Raw genomic sequence first — 23,415 nt, forward strand, 5'->3', positions numbered from 1 at the left:
GGAGGCTGCTGAGGAACCGACAGCAACATTAAAGATGCTGCAGGAACATCTGGAGAGCTCTGCTCACTCCCTGCATGAGATCCCATCACCTCAAAGCATGCAGCAAAATCTGGTATGATCTGAAGAGACCACAGTAGAACTTTAATTCTAAAAGAGATGTTTGGCACATAAAGGAGACGGCTCATCACCCAGAAACCCCATCGCCATGATGAAGCATGGTGGTGGCAGCATCATGTTCTGGTTCTGCGTCTCTTCAGCTGGGACTGGGGCTCGAGTCAGGGCAGAGGGAATCATCTCCAAATATCAGTCTGCTTTAACATGAACCCTGAAGGCGTCTGTTAGACAGCTGAAGATGAAGAACAGTTTCACCTTCCAGCACGATAATGACCCAAAGCACAAATCCAAATTAATGAAGGAACAGCTTCAGAAGAAGAAGATCAGCGTTTTGGAACAGTCCAATCAGAGGTAAGATCTAAAGCCTACTGAAACCCTGTGGAACGACCTGAAGAGGGTTGTGTGCAGGAGATCCGCTCCATATCGGAGAGAGTGGAATCAAATCACTGAATGGAGACGTGAAGTCCAGAGACTCGTACACACACAACACTGAGCGCTGAATTACAAACAAACGCTGCTTTAACACAGTGTTAGTTAAGGGGTGTGTTTACTTATGCAACCAGGTTACTGTACTTTTTTCTTTCTTCCCTCTAAAATGTTCTGTTTGTTTTTCACTTCATCTGACAGGCAGTGCTGTGTGTGAACGCACTGAAAGAGTGCTGTTTATTGAATGTACTGATGTTTTGGGTGAACTGAATGAAACAGTTTGCAGATAATGAATGTGAACGTGAACATCGCTTACTCAGGAAAGAGCGAACCACACTCACACAGCAGAAGGAGGAATAACAGGCAAACATGTCACTTTCATTCTGTGATATGAAATATGATGTGTTACGATGTCTCAGGACCATCCCAATGTTCTCACACGTTCCTCCCCTGATCAGCGTTGTATTCTACAGCGATGGGTTCTGATCCGCTGGTCGGGACATGACTGATTTACGTCTATCAGTAAAGTAAACTCCAAGAGTTTTCTAATGGGAGGTGAAATTTGATCGTTTAACTGCTGATCAGAAATTTCACTCTGGATTCAGAGCAGCTTGTTAAGGAAATCCAGAAGTAATGAACGTGAGCATGAACAAATTCATATTAATGAGTGTGAACTGAACTCTGACCTCGCTCTCATCAGATCCATTGATTTACTTTTATTGATTGCAAGTTGGGAATTTGTTTAATTAATTGTTGTTTAACTAATTAGTATGAATGATTGCCATTTATTATTATTATTAAATTAAATAAAGTATTAAGTCAAGTTCATTTCTATAGTGCTTTTAACAATACATTGTCGCAAAGCAGCTTTACAGAATTTGAATGACTAAATATTAATAAATAAATAGTATTTATTTATTTATAATTATTGTTGATTAAATTATTAATTAATTAATGTTTAATTAAGTGTGACTGTTTAAATAATTGTTGTTTAACTAATTAGTAATTTATAATTTGTATTTATTTATTATTAATAATTTAATTTTTATCATTATTATACATTTAATTAATTATTATTTCTTAATAATTTGATTAATGGTCATTATTAATTAAATTATTTATTAATTATTGTTTAATTAATTGATGATTAAGTGTGATTGTTTAGTTAATTGTTGTTTAATTAATTGGAAATTATTATTATTATTATTATTAGTAGTAGTAGTAGTAGTATTATTTATTAATCCTTATTTATTTACTGTCTTTATTATTTCATTTATAATTATTATTAATTGACTTATTAATTAATTATTGTTTCATTAATTGTTTGTGTGAACTTGTGCAACACTGATCACATTAAAGGTGTTTCTCCATTACAGATACCTGCAGGTTTAACACAGGGCTCTCGAACCCGTTTCTCTCCACTGCAGGTATCGAATTAAACCTGTATAAAAATTTTAACTTTAAATGACTTCAAATGTTTTAACTTTAAATGAAGTTAAACCATTTGAAGCATGTTTTAACTTCCTGAGAAATGTACAGAAGTGTGTAAAGGTCGGAGACACTGTTCAGTTTTCAGTCAAACAGCCGTGCAGTCCTTACTGCTGAACGTCATTATTAAAGTTCACTATTACAGATAAAATATTTACAGATTTCACACCGCTGGAGACTTGTGTGATTTCTCAACATTAACAGTAAAGAAGAGAATGAAGAGAAAATTAACAGAAAATCATCACGTTCTTCACCACAACAGTACAAACAACATGAAATGTGTAAATATTTTACTTGCAATAGTGAAATTATATTTAACTGAAAACAGAATTAATGTACTGAACATTTTCCAAATAATTTACAGTCAGTACTGAACGCTGACGTGACTGAAAACAGAATGTTGCTGTCTGACTTTTCCACTAAAGTTTACTGTTAAATTAACAAAGCAGGGTTTAATAATTAGTGAGCTGAGTATGACTTTCACATGTAAATATTATAAATATCTCATTACTGAACCTTTAATCAACGTGTTCCTCATGAATCTTTCAGGTGATGTGAATGTGTTTAAATGTTTTTATGTTGTTCGAGAAAATACTTCAGTGTTCATTATAATTTGATTTAAAACAGTTTATTCTGATGCTATTAATCATTATTTCATCTTTACGAACAGCACATTCAGCGCATGATGCCTTCATAAAGTCCTCATACAACTTCTGTAAACTTATTGTAAAACGTCAGCTGAATGAGTATGACTGGAGTAAACAGTTTATCGAAGGTCTGTTAAAGTTTGGTGAATGTGCTGTTACTAAAAATAAACTAATAACTTCTGAATCATTTTCAAGAAAAGGGAAAAAAAACATTCAGACTTGAAGGAACAATCTTGAAGAATCTAATCATAAAATCCTTCTCTTTCATGTAAAGACATGGTGATCTACAACATAAAATAACAAACACAATGTCACCTCATGGGATTCGATATTCACTGTTAGTTTATAAATCTTTATAAATATAATGCTTATGAATGTGTTATGAAGCCCAGATTAGTGTCTCTTTAATGAAGCATATGTTTGAGACATGCAGGATGTAAGCGCTATTAGTATAAATACACAGGTGATTATAGAAAATCCTGCACTCTGATTGGTCGAGAGAATCAGACTATTCGATAATCCCCTCGAGCGACTCGGCAAAATGGCGTCCAATCGCTTTGTCACCGTAAGTGAGGAAGAATTACAGATGATGAAAGAAAATGCTGTTCCTAAAAGCACTAAAGATGCTCTGAGGTTTGGTCTAAAACTACTCAAAGGGAAGGTGGGACTGGGATTCATTTTATCGATTTCAACACAAAGGATTTTATGTGACTCAGTGTAGATCAGTGACACAAGTCTGCACCGCAGAGTTATTACACTTACATGATTTTGAAGTTTAAAATACATTTTTTAAATACTATTTTTATTATTATTATTATTATTATTATTATTATTATTATTATTAAATAATTACCTGTCTATTTATACTAAAACACTTATCTACCTCAGACTCAGTGAATATCGGTGAATAATAACTGAGACAAATAATTGTTAATTAGCACTATTATTATTATTATTATTATTATCCATCCATCCATTATCTGTAGCCGCTTTATCCTGTTCTACAGGGTCGCAGGCGAGCTGGAGCCTATCCCAGCTGACTACGGGCGAAAGGCGGGGTTCACCCTGGACAAGTCGCCAGGTCATCACAGGGCTGACACATAGACACAGACAACCATTCACACTCACATTCACACCTACGCTCAATTTAGAGTCACCAGTTAACCTAACCTGCATGTCTTTGGACTGTGGGGGAAACCGGAACACCCGGAGGAAACCCACGCAGACACGGGGAGAACATGCAAACTCCGCACAGAAAGGCCCTCGCCGGCCACGGGGCTCGAACCCAGGACCTTCTTGCTGTGAGGTGACAGTGCTGACCACTACACCACCATACTGCCTATTATTATTATTATTATTATTATATAATTTTCACAATGCTAACTGGTGGCTTTTGTTGTAATTCTTTGCGAGCAACATTAGCATTAGTGTGACAAAATTATAAAATTTCATTACAGGTGTTTAGCAGATGCTCTGATCTACAGCAGCATCCAACACACCCAGAGCAGCCTGGGGGGCAGTAGGGGGTTAGGTTCCTTGCTCAAGGGCACTTCAGCCATTCCTGCTGGTCAAGGGAATGAAACCGGCAACCTTTTGGTTCCAAAGTTGCTTCTCTAACCTTTACTTCACCATTTACTTCAAATTGTCTAAAATTACAATCCATTTCAAAACATCTTATGTTTTTGTTGTTTATGTAGCATTACTTTCACATGTTTAAGGAATATTTCTAATAATACGTAATGTAATGTATAATATAATGGAATCTCATGCATCATAACTGAACATTAATGTAAAGTTTAAACATTTACAGCTTCGCTGAATAAAAAATAAGAATTTTGTTTGAATTAAACATTACATAATGGACAAACCCATATATCATGTGCATGTAAATGAAACAAATCATATTTTTTCGTTTAGCTTATTTTATCTATCTGTAAGACATATCGAGAAAATAGAACGTGATACACTGTTAGGAACAGCAGTACAGTAGGAGTCTATTTCTGTTCCCCAGGGTACAGTCTACACTAATGTCCCCCTACAGCTCCTTATTGGACCTCACGGTAAGTATGTGTTCCTTTTTAGGGCCAAACACGTACACATATGTTCCCAAGCAGTATATAAAGGGTACTGTACAAATAAATACCTGACAGGGTTCTGCCCCAGCGAAAAGCCATCGTACCCCTAAAGAGACAATAATATACTTTATTTTATGAGAGTGTATAAACTAAATGAAATAAAAAATTATGCTCAAATATCTCTGATATGAAATCATCCATCCATCCATTATCCATAACCGCTTATCCTGTGCAGGGTCTTGGGCAAGCTAGATCCTATCCCAGCTGACTACGGGCGAAAGGCGGGGTTCACCCTGGACAAGTCGCCAGGTCATCACAGGGCTGACACATAGACAACCATTCACACTCACATTCACACCTACGCTCAACTTAGAGTCACCAGTTAACCTAACCTGCATGTCTTTGGACTGTGGGGGAAACCGGAGCACCCGGAGGAAACCCACGCGGACAACATGCAAACTCCGCACAGAAAGGCCCTCGCCGGCCACGGGGCTTGAACCCGGACCTTCTTGCTGTGAGGCGACAGCGCTAACCACTACACCACCGTGCTGTACAATATGAAATCAACTGTGTTATAAAATATATATATAAATATGTAACTGTGTTGTGTAAATGAGTCGTGTTTACACTGATATGATTTTAATATGTGTTATTTTATACATCTGTGTATAACTGTACAGTGTCCTCCACAATTATTGGCACCCCTTTTGAAGATGAGTAAAAAGTGTGAGAAAAAATCTACCTTTTGCTGAAGTCGCTTCATCTCACACTGAAAACATGAGAAAAATCCTACCTTTTAATTGAAATAAATTTATTCAGAGAGAAACAAATCCCTCATCAAGAAATAATTATTTTCAACAAAAACACATGTGCCACTATTATTGACCCCCCTGGAAATGATAGTGAACACACTGTACCTGAAACATGTTTCCATTTAAATTGCCCATGTGTGAGTTGGTTGGAGTGTGTAGGAACTTTCAAGCTGTAATCCATGACTTCCTGATGAACTGGGGAACAAATATGAGGCGACACAGAGGCCAAATTCCCTCAACATCACCATGGGAACGATCAGAGACACACAAACCCACTGAGGGAGAAGGGTGTTGACCTTCATAAGTCAGGAAATGGGGATAAAAAAAAATCTCCTCACCTGAAAATGTCCATTTCTACTGTTAGGACAAAAATAAAAAAGTGGACACCAACTGGAACTGTTCCACACTCACCTGGAAGAGGAGCCGAGTTTATTTTACCCCACGGACAGTGAGGAGGGTAAGAGAGGTCAAAAATCCCCAAGGGTCACTGTTGGTGAATTACAAGAAAAAGTCAAATCTTGGAGTTTCCGAGTCTCCAAAACCCCATCAGACTCCACCTCCATACCAACAGATTATTTGTAAGGTTCCAGAAAAAAAGCCTTTTCTGTCAGTTAACCCCAAACATAAGAACCTGAAGTTTGTGAAACGCTATGACAACTTTGACTGGAACCGTGTTCTCTGGTCTGATGGAACAAAAACGGAGCTTTTTGTCGATAAACACTTGCAGTGGGTTTGGAGTAAACAGAAGGATGGCTATAATGAACATAACCCGATCCCAACTGTAAAATATGGTGGAGGTTCTGTGATGTTTTGGGGCTGTTTTTCCTCCAAAGGCCTGGAAACCTTGTTAGGGTCCGTGGCATCATGGACTCCATGTAACACCAGGACATTTTAAATCAGAATCCAGCTCCTCTGACAGGAAACTAAAACTGGGTCATCATTAGATCTTCCAGCAGGACAATGATCTGAAGCATCTGTCCAAATCAACACGAGCTTCGCTGCCTGAAGCTTCCTTTGTGAATCCTTGGTGATTGGTGATTGGGTTGCGCATGTACATTCTGTGCTACGCACTTCCTGGTTCCCGAGTTGTTTGCAACGAGTCTTTTTTTTCCACGAGTGTTGCCGTTAATTACTAATCTTTTAAAAAAATTTTCTACAAATAATTTTCCAGTGTCCTCTTCATTTTTATTGTACTGTCACTTTTTGTACTTTCCACTTTCACTTTCCTTTTTCTGGTTTTTTCCTCTCTCTTTTTTTGGAAGAACGCCGAGACTGGAAGCTTTTTTCTCCTCCTGTGTAAAGATGATAAGCAGAGGCCATCCACATTGGATCTGCTTTAATATCAACAGATCTTCGATTAAGGTATGTGAATCCTTTCATCATGGCACACCTTCAGCCTGTTCAGTGCGTTGAGTGCAGGATGCTTAGTCATTCTTCTTCCATCACTAGCGATAGCTTTATTTGTGATGAGTGCAGATTAGTTAGCTCTCTGATGGAGAAGATTATAGTGTTAGAAGTGCATATCCAGGCTTTAGAGAAGGTCAGTGAGAATGAGAACAGTGTAGTTTGTGTAGGGGAAAGTCTGGATGCCTGAGGTGGAGTTAGTAATCCCCCAACTCCAGCATTAGAGCCCTTACAGTGGGGCGAATGGGTGACGACTCGGCGGCATAAGCATAGAGCCAAAGCTACCGCTGAGGCTCGCCCACGGGAGCGCCACTCCTCTCCGCGTCACGTGTCGAACAGGTTTGCTCTCCTTAGTGATGCACCTGCTGATAAACCTGAAAGAGCTCTGGTTATAGGGGACTCTATCATACGGCACGTGAAATTAGCTCAGCCTTTAGGGGCACCAGCAGCTTTAGTCAGGTGTATACCGGGAGCCAGGGTGCCGGACATAGCAAGTAATCTTAGGGTCCTAGGCAAGCACAGGTTCTCAAAGATAGTTATCCATGCAGGAGCTAATGATATATGCCTTCATCAGTCTGAGGTTACTAAGAGTAACTTTGTACACTGTAAAAAATGTCCGTAGAATTAACAGTGAATTTATGTAAAATCATGACATAAAAAAACTATAAATACAAAAACAATGAAGCAGTGTGTAATTTACATCAATATACTGTAAAACTCCTAACCAAATACCACTGTTAATTTAACAGTAAGAATATGTTGAATTGATCATATTTTTTTGTAGAATTTACAAATTGTTGTAGTTTAAACACAGACAAACTGTAATACTAAAACAGAATGTGATAGTTAAAATTACATCATTGCCCTGTTAAAAAAATTAAAAAGCTGCCACCATTGTGGCTCAGTTGACTAAGGCACCATACCATGAATCCAGGGACCTGGGTTCGATTCTGACCCAAGGTCATTTCCTGATCTCTCTCCAGCTCATTTCCTGTCTCTACACTGTCCTATCCAATAAAGGTGAAAAAAGCCCCCCCCCCTGAAAATATGTCTAGTAGATCATTGCTTGTAACCATTTTGAATCATTGTTTATTGTACAATGAATATCTGTAAAATTAAGAGTTATGTACTGATTATTGTACATTGAATACCTGTAAAATTTACATTTAGTTATCATTAATTGTACATGGAATCCCAGTGAAATGTACAAGTTATTCTGTAATGTTGTTTACATTTCACTGTATTTTTAACAGGATTATTCTGGCAACCACAGCTGCCAGTGTTTTTCCGTAAAAACAACAGATTTTTTTTTTACAGTGTAGAGGTGTTTAAATTAGCGAAGGCGATGTCCGATGCTGTAGTATGCTCTGGCCCCATCCCAATGCGGCATGGCGATGTAGCTTACAGCAGGTTATGGTCACTGAACTGCTGGTTGTCCAGGTGGTGCTCTGAAAACAGTGTGGGCTTTATAGATAATTGGGCTAATTTTGAGGGCACTGCTGGCCTGTTAGGGCGGGACGGTATCCATCCCACTCAGGAAGGTGCTGCTCTCATTTCCTGCAGCATAGGTCATAGTCTCAGAACAGGCCTAGTTAATTTCTGACAATCCAGAGCCAAGGCCAGGGAGCAGATGAACAGGCTAAACCGACTGTCTGCTAGTTGCACAGAGTCGTTACTCAGGGTCCACTACATCGAGACTGTGTCTGTTCCCCAAGCTCAACAAAAAGGTAGAAATATTCAGAGAGTTTGTTCCAGTAACCTAATCAATATAAAATTAGATCATACTGACTGTACAGCTGCTACCAGCACCTTTGATCTAAAGGTGGGGCTCAGTTTCTCAAAGATTAAGCCAAATGAATATATACTGTATACTGTAGCATTAAATGAAGCGAGTCCTCCTGGATACAGTTATATACACCAGCCTTGTCAAACTGGCAGAGGAGGAGGCGTTGCGGTTATTTATAATGATTATCTAGGTGTAACACAAAAACCTGGTTATAAATTTAATACATTTGAAGTTCTTCATACTCATATAATGTATGTAGCCTCGAAAAATAGGTCTACCCTATTTTTTCAGATCATAAATGCATCCTTAGAGACTGGCATTGTTCCTTTGTTCCTGAAAAAAGCCGTTGTAAAGCCCCTACTTAAAAAGAATAATCTGGATGCTTCAGTATTGAACAACTACAGGCCAATATCAAATCTACCATTCATCGGGAAAATCCTTGAAAAAATTGTCTTCAATCAATTAACTGCCTTCTTGATATCAAACAGCTGTTTTGATAACTTTCAGTCCAGATTTCGTGCCAATCATAGCACTGAAACAGCGCTGATTAAAGTTATAAATGACATACGTCTTAATACTGATGCAGGCAAAACATCAGTCCTGGTGTTACTGGACCTCAGTGCAGCTTTTGATACTGTTGATCACAACATACTGCTATATCGACTTGAACACTGGGTTGGGTTGACTGGTAAAGTTATCAATTGGTTAAAATCATACTTAAAAGATAGAAGCTTCTTTGTTACCATGGGAAATTGTACCTCAACATCAATGTCCTTGACCTGTGGTGTCCCCCAGGGGTCGATTCTTGGACCATTACTATTCAACCTTTATATGCTCCCACTTGGACAAATTATCAAGAACAACTCAATTTTGTATCCCTGCTATGCAGATGACACCCAAATTTATTTTGCTCTATCACCTAATGATTATGCCCCCCTTGAATGTCTCTACCAGTGTATCGACTGGATGTCACAAAATTTTCTTCAGCTGAACACAGATAAAACAGAAGTAATTCTATTGGGGAAAAAAGATGCCAGAACATGCAAACTCCACACAGAAAGGCCCTCGCCGGCCACGGGACTCGAACCCAGGACCTTCTTGCTGTGAGGTGACAGCGCTAACCACTACACCACTGTGCCACCTATTCAATTTTATCTTTGTTATAATAAATTATTATTGAAACTGTGTCTTTGTTTGTTGTGCCTAATAATATACTTGAAGTCATCCAATCTCAAAAGAATTCTAAAGGTGCATATAAGTTATGTAATATGGTAAGTGATCATAATAATTTGGAATATACCATAATTTAGCTGTTTGGTAATTTATTATTGAGCACCAAAATTAATGGTATGATTCAATGAGACTGATTCAATGAAAATGATTCCAATGAAACTGATTCAATGAAAATGATTCAATGAGACTGATTCAATGAAAACGATTCAATGGTATGATTCAAATGAGACTGATTCAATTTTAATTATTAACCTTCAGATTTAATGAGACTGATCACTCAATTACCCAATTGCACCTACATCATCATAGCACAGAGACAGCACTGGTTAAAGTAGTAAACGACCTACTGTTGGCGTCTGATCAGGGCTGTGTCTCGCTGCTTGTGTTGCTTGACCTTAGTGCAGCATTTGATACCATTGATCATTCCATTCTTCTGGATAGACTAGAAAATGTTGTGGGAGTTAAGGGAACGGCCCTCTCCTGCCTCAGCTCTTATTTAACTGATCGCTATCAGTATGTTGATGTAAATGGTGATATTTCTAGACATACTGAGGTAAAGTTTGGTGTTCCACAAGGTTCTGTCTTGGGTCCACTGCTTTTTTCTTTATATATGTTCCCTCTGGGTGATATTATTCGTAAACATAGTATTAGTTTCCACTGTTATGCTGATGACACACAGTTGTATGTTTCTGCAAAACCTGATGAGAGACACCAGCTTAATAGAATTGAGGAATGTGTGAAGGACATTAGACACTGGATGCTTATTAACTTCCTTCTGCTTAACTCTGACAAGACTGAAGTACTTGTACTCAGACCACATGCAGCTAGAAGTAAGTTTTCTGATTCCACAGTAACTCTGGATGGCCTTTCTGTTTCTTCATGTGCAGCAGTAAAAGACCTCAGGGTGATTATTGACCCCAGTCTTTCATTCGAAACTCACATTGATAACATCACCCGGATAGCTTTCTTTCATCTCAGAAATATTGCTAAAATAAGAAATTTAATGTCACTACATGATGTGGAAAAACTAGTTCATGCTTTTGTTCCCTCCAGGTTGGATTATTGTAATGCCTTACTGTCTGGATGTTCCAATAAGTGCATAAACAAGCTCCAGTTAGTTCAAAATGCAACAGCAAGAGTCCTTACTAGAACTAGAAAATATGACCCCATCACCCCTGTCTTATCCACACTGCATTGGCTCCCAATCAAATTTCGTATTGATTATAAAATACTACTATTGACCTTTAAAGCACTGAATGGTCTCGCACCACAGTACCTGAGTGAACTTCTGCTCCTCTATGACCCGCCACGCCGACTTAGACCAAAAGGTGCAGGCTATCTGCTGGTACCTCATATAGTGAAGGCTACATCAGGGGGCAGAGCCTTTTCTTACAAAGCCCCACAGTTATGGAACAGCCTTCCAAGTAATGTTCGGGAATCAGACACAGTCTCAGTGTTTAAGTCTCGGCTGAAAACATATCTGTTCAGTCAAGCCTTGTGTTAATGGTGTTTATGAGGTAAAGGTGTAGATCTGGAGGATCCTCAGACAGAGTGTTTTGGTAAACTGGGATGTATGGATGCTGTCAGTCCCCACTCGCTTGCTCACTCGAGTTTGTTGACGGTGTAGTGGCTGCTGCTTTATGTCCCGGGGCTCCCTCATGCCTGTGTTACCTTCTGGCTCTCCCCTTTTAGTTATGCTGTCAGAGTTAGTTGCTGGAGTCCCTGCTTGTACTCAGTGCAATATGTATACTGTTCCTACTTATTCAGGTGACATTGGGCATACCTAACAACCTGTGTTTTCTCTCTCTTCCCCCCCCCAAAAAAAAAATCTGTCCCTCTGACTTGCATGTTAGTCCTGGGATCAAGATGCTGAACCTCTTCTGCTCCTCAGACCTGCCTGATCCATCCTGGTGCCCTGTGTCTGGTTGGAGTCTCATCGCATCGCTCCTGTGGAGGACGGCCCCATGTGGACAGTTGGGAGTTGCGCCTGGAGGACGCTCTGGACTCTTGCAGTGGTGCTTTTGTGGCTGGGGACTGCAGTTGACTTGCTGACTTTAGGACTGCAGTTGACTTGCTGATTTTGGGACTGTGGTTGTCGTGAATGGTTTTGCGCTTGGGTTTCCATCGGTGGGGGGTTTATAGCATCAACGAAGCTGACTTTATGTTAGGACTGTTAATGTTATAGTCATGTTGTCTGTTGTTGCCCAAATGAGGATGGGTTCCCTTTTGAGTTTGGTTCCTCTTAAGGTTTCTTCCTCATGTCGTCTGAGGGAGTTTTTCCTTGCCACCGTCGCCACAGGCTTCATCATTGGGGATAGATTAGGGATAAAACTAGCTCATATTTTAAGTCGTTCAAATTCTGTAAAGCTGCTTTGCAACAATGTTTATTGTTAAAAGCGGGATACAAATAAACTTGACTTGACTTGACTTAAAATGGTTCACTGAGCACAGACTCAAGCTTCTGCGCTGAACATCTCAGTCCCCTGAGCTGAACCCCAGTGAAAACCTGTGGGCAGGGCTGAAGAGGAGTAGAGGTGGATAGGAACAAAGTACATTTACTTGAGTACTGTACTTAAGTACACTTTTTGAGTATCTGTACTTTATTTGAGTATTATTTTTGGAAACTTATGACTCTAACTTCACATTTGAAAGACAAATATCAAATGTTTCACTCCACTACATTTCCATCAAGGTCCTCGTTACTATGAAGCAGCTTTGAAAGTGGATGTTTTTTCTTTTCTTTTCTAAAATGTGATTGGTTTTTTCGCAGGTGACACTGATACAGTCTATCAGTAATCACTAGGGTCACATCACGTCCATAGACTGTATAAAATCAAGTTCAGTGATTTCTCAGCAGCGTTATTTAACATGATCAGTTGATGGTCGAATGGAAGGAGACGGTTCTTCTGGGGAATGCTCGCACTCATGGCTATAGCTAGAACCCATGTTTCAGTTTTCTGAAAGGAATAAAGAGTCATTTTATTTTAAATGTTTGCTTTGTTTGCCAAAAACGAACCACATCACAGCCTACAAAAACTCGCCATCTGACCTGCAGAAGCATATTGAGGTCTGTAAATGTTTTTATTCCAAGAGAAAGCTTGCAATGAAGTTGTTTGTGCTTTTAGAGCTAGTGATAACATTGCAATAGCTGTGCAGTCTGGTTAGTCAAATGACTTTTGATGGATTTGCCCGCCAAGTTGCCATAGCCTTGTCCACGGCTAACATTAACAAATAGCTAGTTAACTCAGACACTGTTAGTTAGCATGTAAACATGGAGTTATGCTAACATGAATAATGTTAACTTATCTGAAGTTCTTTCAGAAATATGTTTTAGCATAATCTTGCCAAATAAAAAAAATGTAGACATCTTTCTTTTCTAGTAGCGTTAGCTACCCAATATGATTTCAAGTTTGAAAAGTGTTTGCTTGCATGTCAGGTGGAGTTTCACTGACTAGCTATCTTAACATTAAACCACCATGATGGCACAGCATGTGCTCATTTTGTGAATTCACATTTCTGTCTTTGGTCACGGCATTAGGTTTTGTAAGCGTTGTGGCAATAATCCAATGATGCGTTGACAGAAAATGTACTTTTAATACTTAAGTATTTTTAAAAGCAAGTACTTCAGTACTTTAACTTAAGTAAAAGTTTGACTGTCCAACTTTCACTTGTATCGGAGTCACATTTGATCAGTGGGATCTGTACTTTGACTTAAGTAATGAACTTGGGTACTTTGTCCACCTCTGAAAAGGAAAGAGCACAAGAGAGGGTCGAGGACCCTGGATGATGTGGAGAGATTGTGTAAAGAGGAATGGGCTCAATGCCCTGCCCTGGATCTCCAACCTTATAAAGTGTTAGAGGAGAAACTCAGCACTGTTTTACTGGTAAAAGGGGTTGGACAGAGGACTAAACGCAGGGCTGCCAGTAATTGTGTTTTTGTTGAAAATAATTATTTCTTGATGAGGGATTTGTTTTTCTCTGAATAAATTTATTTAAATTAAAGGTTGGATTTTTCTAATTTTTTCTAGTGGGTAATGAAGCAACTTCACCAAAAGGTGCATTTTTTTCTAACCCTTTTTACTAAGCTTTACAAGAGGTGCCAATAATTATGGAGGGCACTGTGTGTATATATATATATATATATGTATGTATATGTATATGCTAGATGTAGCAAAGTGAATGAATTATAATGAAGAAAACAAACAGGATGTGATTTACAAAATAAATAAATAAATAAATAACATCATAAATGTGAAATTAATTAAACATTTTTCATCTGTCGTTTAATTTATCCTTGGTGTTTTTATTTATTGGCACCCCATAACTATGGAAACAAAAATGTCTTCAGTCAGGAAGTACAAAAAAAAAAACCTCATCTGCGTCATACGAGTGAAGTGACTTCTCACAAATTTCAGACACAAAGTTATTTTAAAAAACAAAAACAAAGTCATGTCTTTATATAAAGAGATAAATATAAATACGTAATGTTTCAAGAGAATGAAGTTAAGGATATAACTGTGTATAAAAATATAAATATACAAATAACCTGATGTCAGTAAAATTGTTCATAGACCTGTCAGGCTTCATATATCGACAATCCAGATGATTATGTTTATATTTATAAGATGGAGAAAAACCATCACTCAGATGTTTAGTATAAATATCGAAGACTTGATTACACACACACACACACACACACACAGCGCTATTACACAACACGAATTTTAACCATTAAACACCATCACACACATGCAGATGTTCTAATGCTCTAACGTAGGATATAAAATCCAGATGTTTACCTTTTTTATTGATGATGATGATGATGTTTTTCGTCACTTTTCATCCCAATGAAAATGCATTTTGTGTGTGTGTGTGTGTGTGTGTGCATCCGTGTGTGTATGCATGTGTGTGTGATGTTCTTCCTGAGTTCAGTGTATGAGTGTGTGTGTGACATCACACTGATTTCCCGTACCATAACCGCACACACAGACGTTCCTCCCCCTCAATGTTCGCTTTTATTTTTCTATTTCTTCTTCGTGGTGTCTCATTTTTAAACTCTACAGTTGAGGAAAGACGAAGTATCACTTCCTCTTTCTCACACAAATGGATGGCTTTACATAAGCTACCTCAAATAAAGGAAATATCGTTTTACTAACAAAACCATGTGGATAAAAATAAAGTGGTGATAAATCTATAAAGTTATTCTTGAGTCGAAAGCACACACTAGAGAGACAAAATATTATTAAATAAAATAAGTGTGAAGTTCATGAAATTCATTGAATCTGTTATTTAACCATGAGCTAGTTGGTGATTATTTGCTTAATTTTTTATATAATATTAATATTATATATTTTTAATTGATACCCTAAGTAGCAATTGTTTATTTTTCGTAAAAGCATGAAATATTTAGGATATTAAATAACCATTTTTAAATAATAATTTTACTGCTGATGATGTATGTAAGACACAGTAATGTTGTTATAAAAATAAAGGTGTGTAATACAGTATATTAACAATCAGTGTTGTTGTTGGCTCTTTCGATTTCGAAAGATCGTGGTGATCTGCGCCAGGGGTCATCCATCAGTTGTCGAGTAGCAGCGCCTAGTATGACTGTATAGGCTGATGCGTGAGCCGCACGGTCTGCTACAGTTGCTGCAGGTGAAGTTGCTTGGTCGGGTTTCTGCTGATGCCGTCTGCAGTCTCCGCTGTCGTCGGAGCCTCCTCTCCCTCCACCGGGTCTCTCTCTTTTCCCCGGCTTCCCCAATGATGGCCTTGGTGGTGGACCACCAGCCGGCGCAGTCTGAGGCCACCGTCTCCAGGTCTGCAGGGTTGAAGCCACCTGCCCTCAGGTTGTGCTTGCACACATCCTTGTAGCGTAGTGCGGGTCATTCTGTGGGTCTGGAGCCTGTGGCCAGCTCACCATACAGCACGTTCTTTGGGATGCAGCCATCGTCCATGCGGCTGACGTGGCCTAGCCAGTGCAGGCGTCTCTGGGTCAGCATGGCAAACATGCTGGGCATCCCTGCCTTGGCCAGGACATCGGTGTTGGTGACATGATCCTGCCAGGTGATGCCCAGAAGTCTTCTGAGACAACACATGTGGAAGGCGTTCAGTCTGCGTTCTTGGTGGGAGTAGAGGGTCCATGCTTCACTTCCATAGAGAAGAGTGCTCAGCACGCACGCCTGATACACTCTTATTTTGGTGTTGGTCATGAGCATGGTGTTGTCCCAGACTCTCTTCACAAGATGGGCCATTGCTGTTACTGCTTTGCCGAGCCACACGCTCAGCTCGGTGTCGAGAGAGAGGTTTCTGGAGATGGTGGAGCCCAGATAGGTGAACCTATCCACCACTTCGAGGGTGTGGTTGCCGATGGTGATGTGGGGAGTTCTGCTGACGTCCTGGCCCATGATGTTGGTCTTCTTCAGGTTTATAGTGAGCCTGAACTCATTGCAGGCGTCTGCGAAGTGGGTAATGAGTTGCTGTAGTGCTTCCTCGGTGTGGGTGGTGAGGGCGGTGAGGGCGGCATCGTCTCTCTCTGATGAGGACCTTCCGCACCTTCGTCTTTGCTCGGAGGCGTGCCAGGTTGAAGAGGCCCCCATCACTCCTGGTGTGGAGGAAGATGTCGTCTTCTGACTGTCGGAAGGCATGGCGCAACAGCAGGGAGAAGAACACGCCGAAGAGAGTTGGCGCGAGGAAGCACCCCTGCTTAACACTGCTCTTGATTGGGAAGGGGTCCGAGGATGATCTGTCATACTGAACAGTGCCACTCACGTTGTCATGGAAGGACATGATCATCCTCAGAAGCTTGAGGGGACATCCAATCCAGTGTAGGAGGGTGAAGAGTCCTTCTTTGCTGACCAAGTCGAACGCCTTCACTGTAAAAAATATAAATGACAGTTGTTGTTCAAGCTCACAATTTTATTGTAAACTGACTCAGAAAAACAATTTTGACATCTAACAAACAAACTCACGTTTGTACAACTCATTTTTCTTAGAAAATAACTAACAAAGATACTTGATTAAGCAAAACAAGTTTTTCTTAGTTTCCCTCAAATTTCTAAAGACTGTCCTACTCTCTAACAAGAAGTTTTAAGTTTTCTTACTTTATGTTCATTGACACGCCTACTACGGGGTTTCCTTCCTTTCTCCACAAGCCCAACGTTTTCTCCTTTGGTCGCAAAGGAGGTTGACACGATTGGCTGTCTCCAGAGTTTCATAGGTAATTATCGTAATTTCTTGACCGTAAAACTTTATAGAAGACATATGTGCCCTGTTCATAGGGCACGAGTCTGTGAATTCACAATTGTAATGTGAAATTTTCAAAATGGTGAATAAAAGGTTTTTTTTTTAACTACACTTTGTGTTGTGTTGAATGATGGGGTGTGGTGAAAATTGTTAGAACTCAAAAAACAAAATTGGTAGAAGTTAGATTTTACATATGAAACTGAAAGTCTTTGTTGATCAAACTTAGTATAATGAGTTTGTATTATTAAAAACAAAAGGTTGGCAGAATTCGCAAATTTGTGTTGTGTCAACCTTTGGCTTATTTAGGTAAAGAGAACTCAAAAAAACAAATGCATCACGTTGCCTAGATAATTTCAGTTCTGTCAACCATTTTTTTTTTTACAGTGTTGGTCAGGTCGATGAAGGCGATAAGCAAGGGTCGTCTTTGCTCATGGCACTTCTCCTGTAGCTGTCTCAGGGAGAAAACCATGTCGATGGTCGATCTGGCTGCTCTAAAGCCGCACTGTGGGTGTGGGTACACCCGCTCGGTGAGGAGCTGCAGTCTGTTGAGGACAACACAGGTGAAGGCTTTGCCGACAATGCTGAGGAGCGAGATACCGTGATAGTTGTTGCAATCGCTGCGGTCCCCTTTGTTCTTGTACAGCATGATGATCTTGGCATCACACATGTCCTGGGGCACTGTCCCTTCCTCCCAGCACTGTAGCAGAAGCTCGTGTAGGTGGCCCAAGAGGGAGCTTTCCTTGCCAGCTTTGATGACTTCAGGCGGGATGCCATCACTACCTGGAGCTTTACCACAGGCTAGAAGTCGATGCCCTTGCTGAGCTCCTTGATGGTGGGTGGGGTGTCCAGCTCCTCCATGATGGACAGTGGAGTGGTCTCTTCGATGGCCGTGCATTGTGACGGTGTTCTCCCTGGAGTAGAGCTCCTGGTAATGCTCCACCCACCTCTCCATCTGTTTGCTGCGGTCAGTAATGACTTGCCCAGAGGCAGATTTGAGGGGAGCAGTCTTGATGATGCTTGGGCTGAAAGCTTTCTTCATGCCATTGTACATGGCTTGGACGTTGCTAAGGTCTACCGATACCTGGATGTCCTGGCACAACTTCAGTCACTACTGGTTGGCGCATCTCCTGGTGGTCCGCTGGGCGTTGCTTAGAACTGTGCATAAAGCAGAAAGTGTCTTCGCTGAGGGCTCTCTATTGTAAGACAGGAGACCGGCTCGCTTGACGGCAATGGCAGGCTCCATTTTGACAATCCCTGCCTCGAACCAGTCCTCATTCTTCCTCTCTCTCTTCCCGAAGGTGTCTGTGGCAGACTGGTACACAGCATCGTGAATGTAGTTCCACTGTGTTGTGGCACTGTCGGTGGGGCAATCCTCAAGGGCACCGTCAGTGACTCTGGCGAAGTGCTCACACAGTTCAGGCATTGACATCCTAGCTGTATTGATATGGGGATGACTCTTCTGCTTGGGGTGGTGGACTCATCTGGGGCGAAGACGTACCTTGCTGACAACCAGGGAGTGGTCAGTGTCGCAGTCGGCACTGTGGTAGCTGCGTGTGATGAGCACCTGGTTCAGTAGGGATCTTCTGGTGATGATGAAGTCCAACTGGTGCCAGTGACGGGACCTGGGCTGCCTCCAGGACACCCTGTGGTGAGGCTTGGTGGAGAAGAAGGTGTTGGTGAGGCAGAGGTCGTGGTAGGAGCAGAGCTCAAGCAGTCGCTGGCTGTTCTTGTTGAGCTTGCTGATGCCAAAGTGACCAATGCAGTGGGGCCAGGAGCTGTGGTCTGCACCTGCTCGGGAATTGAAGTCACCAAGCAGGAACAGGTGCTCCTTTGCGGGAATCTTTTGAATCCTGGCCTCGAGCTCCTCATAGAATGCATCCTTAGCCTCAGCTGTAGAGCAGAGTGTGGGGGCGTAGATGCTAAGGATGTTTGCTGGTCCAGAGGAGGTTGTGAGGCAGAGGGAGAGGATTCGTGCTGATCCCGCAGAAGGTGGTTCAATTGAGGACAGGAGTGAGTTTCACACTGCAAAACCTACACCGTAGAGTCGGTGCTTGTGTGGCTCCTGCCCCTGCCAGAAGAATGTGTAATTCTTCTCCTTGAGGCTACCATTGGAGGGGAGCCTCATCTCCTGCAGCACAGCAATGTCGATGTTGAGTCTCTGTAGCTCCCGATCGATGATTGCTATTTTCCTGGCATCCTTAATTTGCTGGAGGTTGTCAGAGAGGCCAGGACACATTGTTCTGACTTTCCAGGTTGCCAGCCTCAAGGTTGGCGTCTTTGTCTTGTTTTCTTTCTTGCTTGGTGCAGTGATTACAGTCTGTCTTTCGGCTTTTGGCCTACTCTCCAAGCACCCATTGAAGTGGGAGGACTGTGGCGGGCCAACACCTTACTGGCTGGGGGCTGCCCAGCTTGAGGTGGGTGGTAGCTGGCCAGTGGGACATGATGATCCCTCCCACCGTCGGAATACAACCCATAGCACCGTGAGCTTACGCCAATCCGCTCTAGGCTTTGAACTCATAACTGCTGTCTTCCCGTGTTGTTGCTGCCACTGGTAGCGGCACTGGAGTGACCTCTCCAGGGCGCAGGCCTAGGCGATAATATGGAGATCCTGGGATGCCCAGTCGTCAGGATCCCCTTCTCGGCTTTGCTGGCAGTCTCCAACGGAAAGGACGAGCCGATACGGTTGGCGCCAGCACAGCTGCAGGAGTTGCCGGATGGTGACGCAGTGTGATGACCATCCACCTTCGGGGCTCCACTCCAAATTTTTCTGTCAGGGTTGTCTCCCTTAGCCTTGTTCACTCCCGTGACAACCACAAGGCAGTGGTGCTATTTGCCCATAGCTGGGGGTTTGGTTTGTGGGCACCAGGGCGTGTTCCACCATAGAGATGGGCCATGTATGCCACACATCAAGGGGGCCAGACCTCCTCCCCTCATCCCTGTAGTACAGCCAGTGTCCAATAGGTCACTGTTACCAGGTATCGGCACGAGGAGCCACTAACATAGGACATTGCTGGTGAGAGACTACTATACTGACAAGGCAAAACTTATGCACTCTGCTTGCCTTTTTGCGGTGCTGCAAGCAGCGTTGCTAGTCAGTGGTGATGGCTGAAAGCGAGATGTGACAAGCACATGCACACTTCACCAACACACTAGACGCATCAGTATATGTGTATTTAATTATATATATATATATATATATATATATATATATATATATATATATATATATATATATATATATATATATATATATACATACACTCCCTGGCCACTTTAATAGGAACTTGTTGATTCTAAGATCCCTGTTCTTGGCTGCAGGAGTGGAACCCAATGTGTTCTTCTGCTGTTGCATGCTGAGATGCTTTTCTGCTCACCACTGTTGTGAAGAGTGATTATATGAGTTACTATATCCTTCCTGGCAAAAAAAAATCTGTCCATTTCCCTCTGACCCTCTCTTATCAACAAGGCGTTTGTTTCCACCCACAGAACTGTCGCTCACTCACTCAGTGTTTTTTGTTTTCTGCACCATTCTGTGTAAACTCTAGAGACTGTTGTGTGTGAAAACCCCAGGAGATCAGCAGCTTCTGAAATACTCAAACCAGTCCATCTGGATCAAACCAACACCCAGACCACAGTGAGAGAAAGTCACACTGTGAGATCACACTGTTTCCCGTTCTGATGTTTGAACATTGTGAACATTAACTGAAGCTCCTGATTTGGATCTGTGGGATTTGATGCATTGTGCTGCTGTCGAGGGGTCGGCTGATTACAGAACTGCAGGTGGAGGTAGGGGTGTTCCTAATAAAGTGGCCAGTGAGTGTATATAACATGTATATAGAATAATGTAATCCATATCATCATTTCTACACTGCTGATTGGCAGTAACAGGATGTTAAGTAATGTCCTGATCTATTAAAGTGTGTGTGTGTGTGTGTGTGTGTGTGTGTGTGTGTGTGTGTGTGTGTGTGTGTTGTTTTATGTGCAGTATGTGTTATCTAACAACACTCTGAACACAGGATAATGATAATTATACAAAAATATACTAATAGTCCAAAAGTAGCATCATTATCATAACGCTGGATGTCACACACTTTTACTCGATGCTGATTGGTGACTTTCTCAGCAATAAATCTCCATATTTTGAGGTGCAAAATATAATAATGTAATAAAATATCAGTAAAAGTGAAATAGATTACAATAATTTACAGTAAAGCCATCACATGAACTCATGAGTAAACACTGAGTCACATACACACACACACACACACACACACACACACACACACACACGTCTGTTCTGATTTTAACTTCAGCTCATGTACAATAATTCATAATTACACTGTTATTAAATGTTATTAAGTGCATATGTCATGAGTATACTGTATGTGTGTGGGGGGGGTCTTTCTATAGACAGGAAGATAATGCTGTATGAATGCTCTGTGTGTGTGTGTGTGTGTGTGTGTGTGTGTGTGTGTGTGTGGTTTTCACTCGTTCCCTTGTTTCCGTTGCAGCTGAAAAACAAACCGAGGCTGTTTAAAGTTTAAAGAAACAGAGTTCAGTGTGAAACTGGTGTTTAAATTGTGTTTTATTGCTTCACACTGAATCCTTTAAAGCTGCTTGAGGAAAAGTGACTCTGCGTTTCATCACAGTTCAGGATCCGTTTATCAGAAAGAGCAACACTGTGAAAACATCTACAAATAGACAAGTTGACAAGATCCCCCTGCTATCAGAATGTCAGTGTCATTTCTAATTTAAACCTCGTTTCATCATGAATCATTACTGCCGTCATCACTGTGGCTGCTTTTTAATAATTTGATCATTTTCTCTTTTGCTTCTGTTCACTTTCGGAACCTCAGACGACTTCCTGTGCCCTGTGTGGTATTCTTCCTGATTTAATGAAAATAAAATAAAACATGGCGATGAGTTCACACTGAAGAATTATACACTGGATATTCGTAATTATGATCTCTGTCACATAAACAAATGCCAGAACATCTGCACCACATGTGTGAGGCCATGGACATCAGCTGTTTTTGGAGAAGTACATGTTGTAATTGACGTCGCTTCACAACTTTGAATTAAAACTTTACAACACAAACCTGTGCTCTTTATTAATATGTGGCTGCGTTTAATAATCTCATGTGACCAAATCACTGCCATGTATTATTATTATTATTTTTATCCTGATTTTTTGCTCATCCAGCCGGAGTCCAGGCCAGATGAGCTTATGCCATCACACGCCGTCTCTCGTCGTCCGTCCACAATTACAAAACTCGCTCCTCCTCCTACAGGATTGATCAGATTTCAATCAAACTCACATACACTATTCCCCAGGTGAGTGTGCATAAAAGTTGCCAAGACAGTGGTGCCACTTGTCATATTTAACATTTTATAGGCTTTTGAAAATTTTGGGTGACTCATCACACCAAACACTACTGTTCATAAACTGCTGGGACATTTTCACTGAAACTCACCCAGAAGACTCTAAAGACATATTCCAACAAGAATTGCTCACCAGGTGGTGCCACGTGCCATGGATGCAGCTACACAGGGGTCACATGCAATTTCACAAAAATCACTACTCGTCCCACAGGATTGATCAGATTTCAAGCTCGCTCACACACAACAGTGGCCGGTATGAGCTCCAGCCTCATTGAGGCTTTTTTCTTTTTTTTTTTTTGCGCCGCTGTAAATCGTTCCTTTCCAACTCTCAGTGTTTCTTCAGTGTTTAATCTCAGCTGGAGTCCACTGATTCTGCTGCTGTAATCATAAAGACTCACCTGAAGACCCTCGTTCACACTCTGCTCACACTGAACATCCTGCACACACACTGCACACTCATACTGCCTGTCTTTACTATCCTATTCCTGTATATCAAATGATTTATAACTCGGTGAGTTTGCTCCTGTCTCCATTGCCTCTGGTTTGTTCAGTAAAGATCTAAACCTACATCCAGATCTCTGTAAAGCAGCTTTGTGAAATTGTCTACTGTTAAAAGTGTTTGTTTAAATAAGCTGAATTATAGATTAGCGTGTTTAGGGAACAATTTGTGTATATACCCATCAGTGATTGTCAGTTTTACTGCACTGTTTTTAATGCATTGCATTTATGGGTGATATTAAATAATTAAATGTTTAATCCAGTCTGACTCAGCAGAGTTTCATTATTTTAATCTCCTTCCTTTT

General features: G+C 40.9%; 1 protein-coding gene across 2 annotated transcripts in view; it reads right to left on the reverse strand.

Moving 5' to 3' along the window:
• The window catches only part of jak3 (Janus kinase 3 (a protein tyrosine kinase, leukocyte)), a 50,720-nt gene extending 35,795 nt beyond the window's left edge, over positions 1 to 14,925 (reverse strand). The window contains exons 1-2 of one of the 2 annotated variants that reach the window (XM_060932645.1): positions 14,785 to 14,925; positions 4,819 to 4,856 (exon numbers count right to left, since the gene is read on the reverse strand). In XM_060932645.1, the coding sequence (XP_060788628.1) occupies positions 4,819 to 4,849 (31 nt within the window). In that variant the 5' untranslated portion in view covers positions 4,850 to 4,856; positions 14,785 to 14,925. The remainder of the gene's footprint in view (positions 1 to 4,818; positions 4,857 to 14,784) is intronic. The other variant, XM_060932646.1, reaches the window with a different exon arrangement.
• Positions 14,926 to 23,415: the final 8,490 nt, after the last annotated feature.

The sequence above is a fragment of the Neoarius graeffei genome, chromosome 10 (genome assembly GCF_027579695.1).
Source record: "Neoarius graeffei isolate fNeoGra1 chromosome 10, fNeoGra1.pri, whole genome shotgun sequence".
Classification (NCBI taxonomy): domain Eukaryota; kingdom Metazoa; phylum Chordata; class Actinopteri; order Siluriformes; family Ariidae; genus Neoarius; species Neoarius graeffei.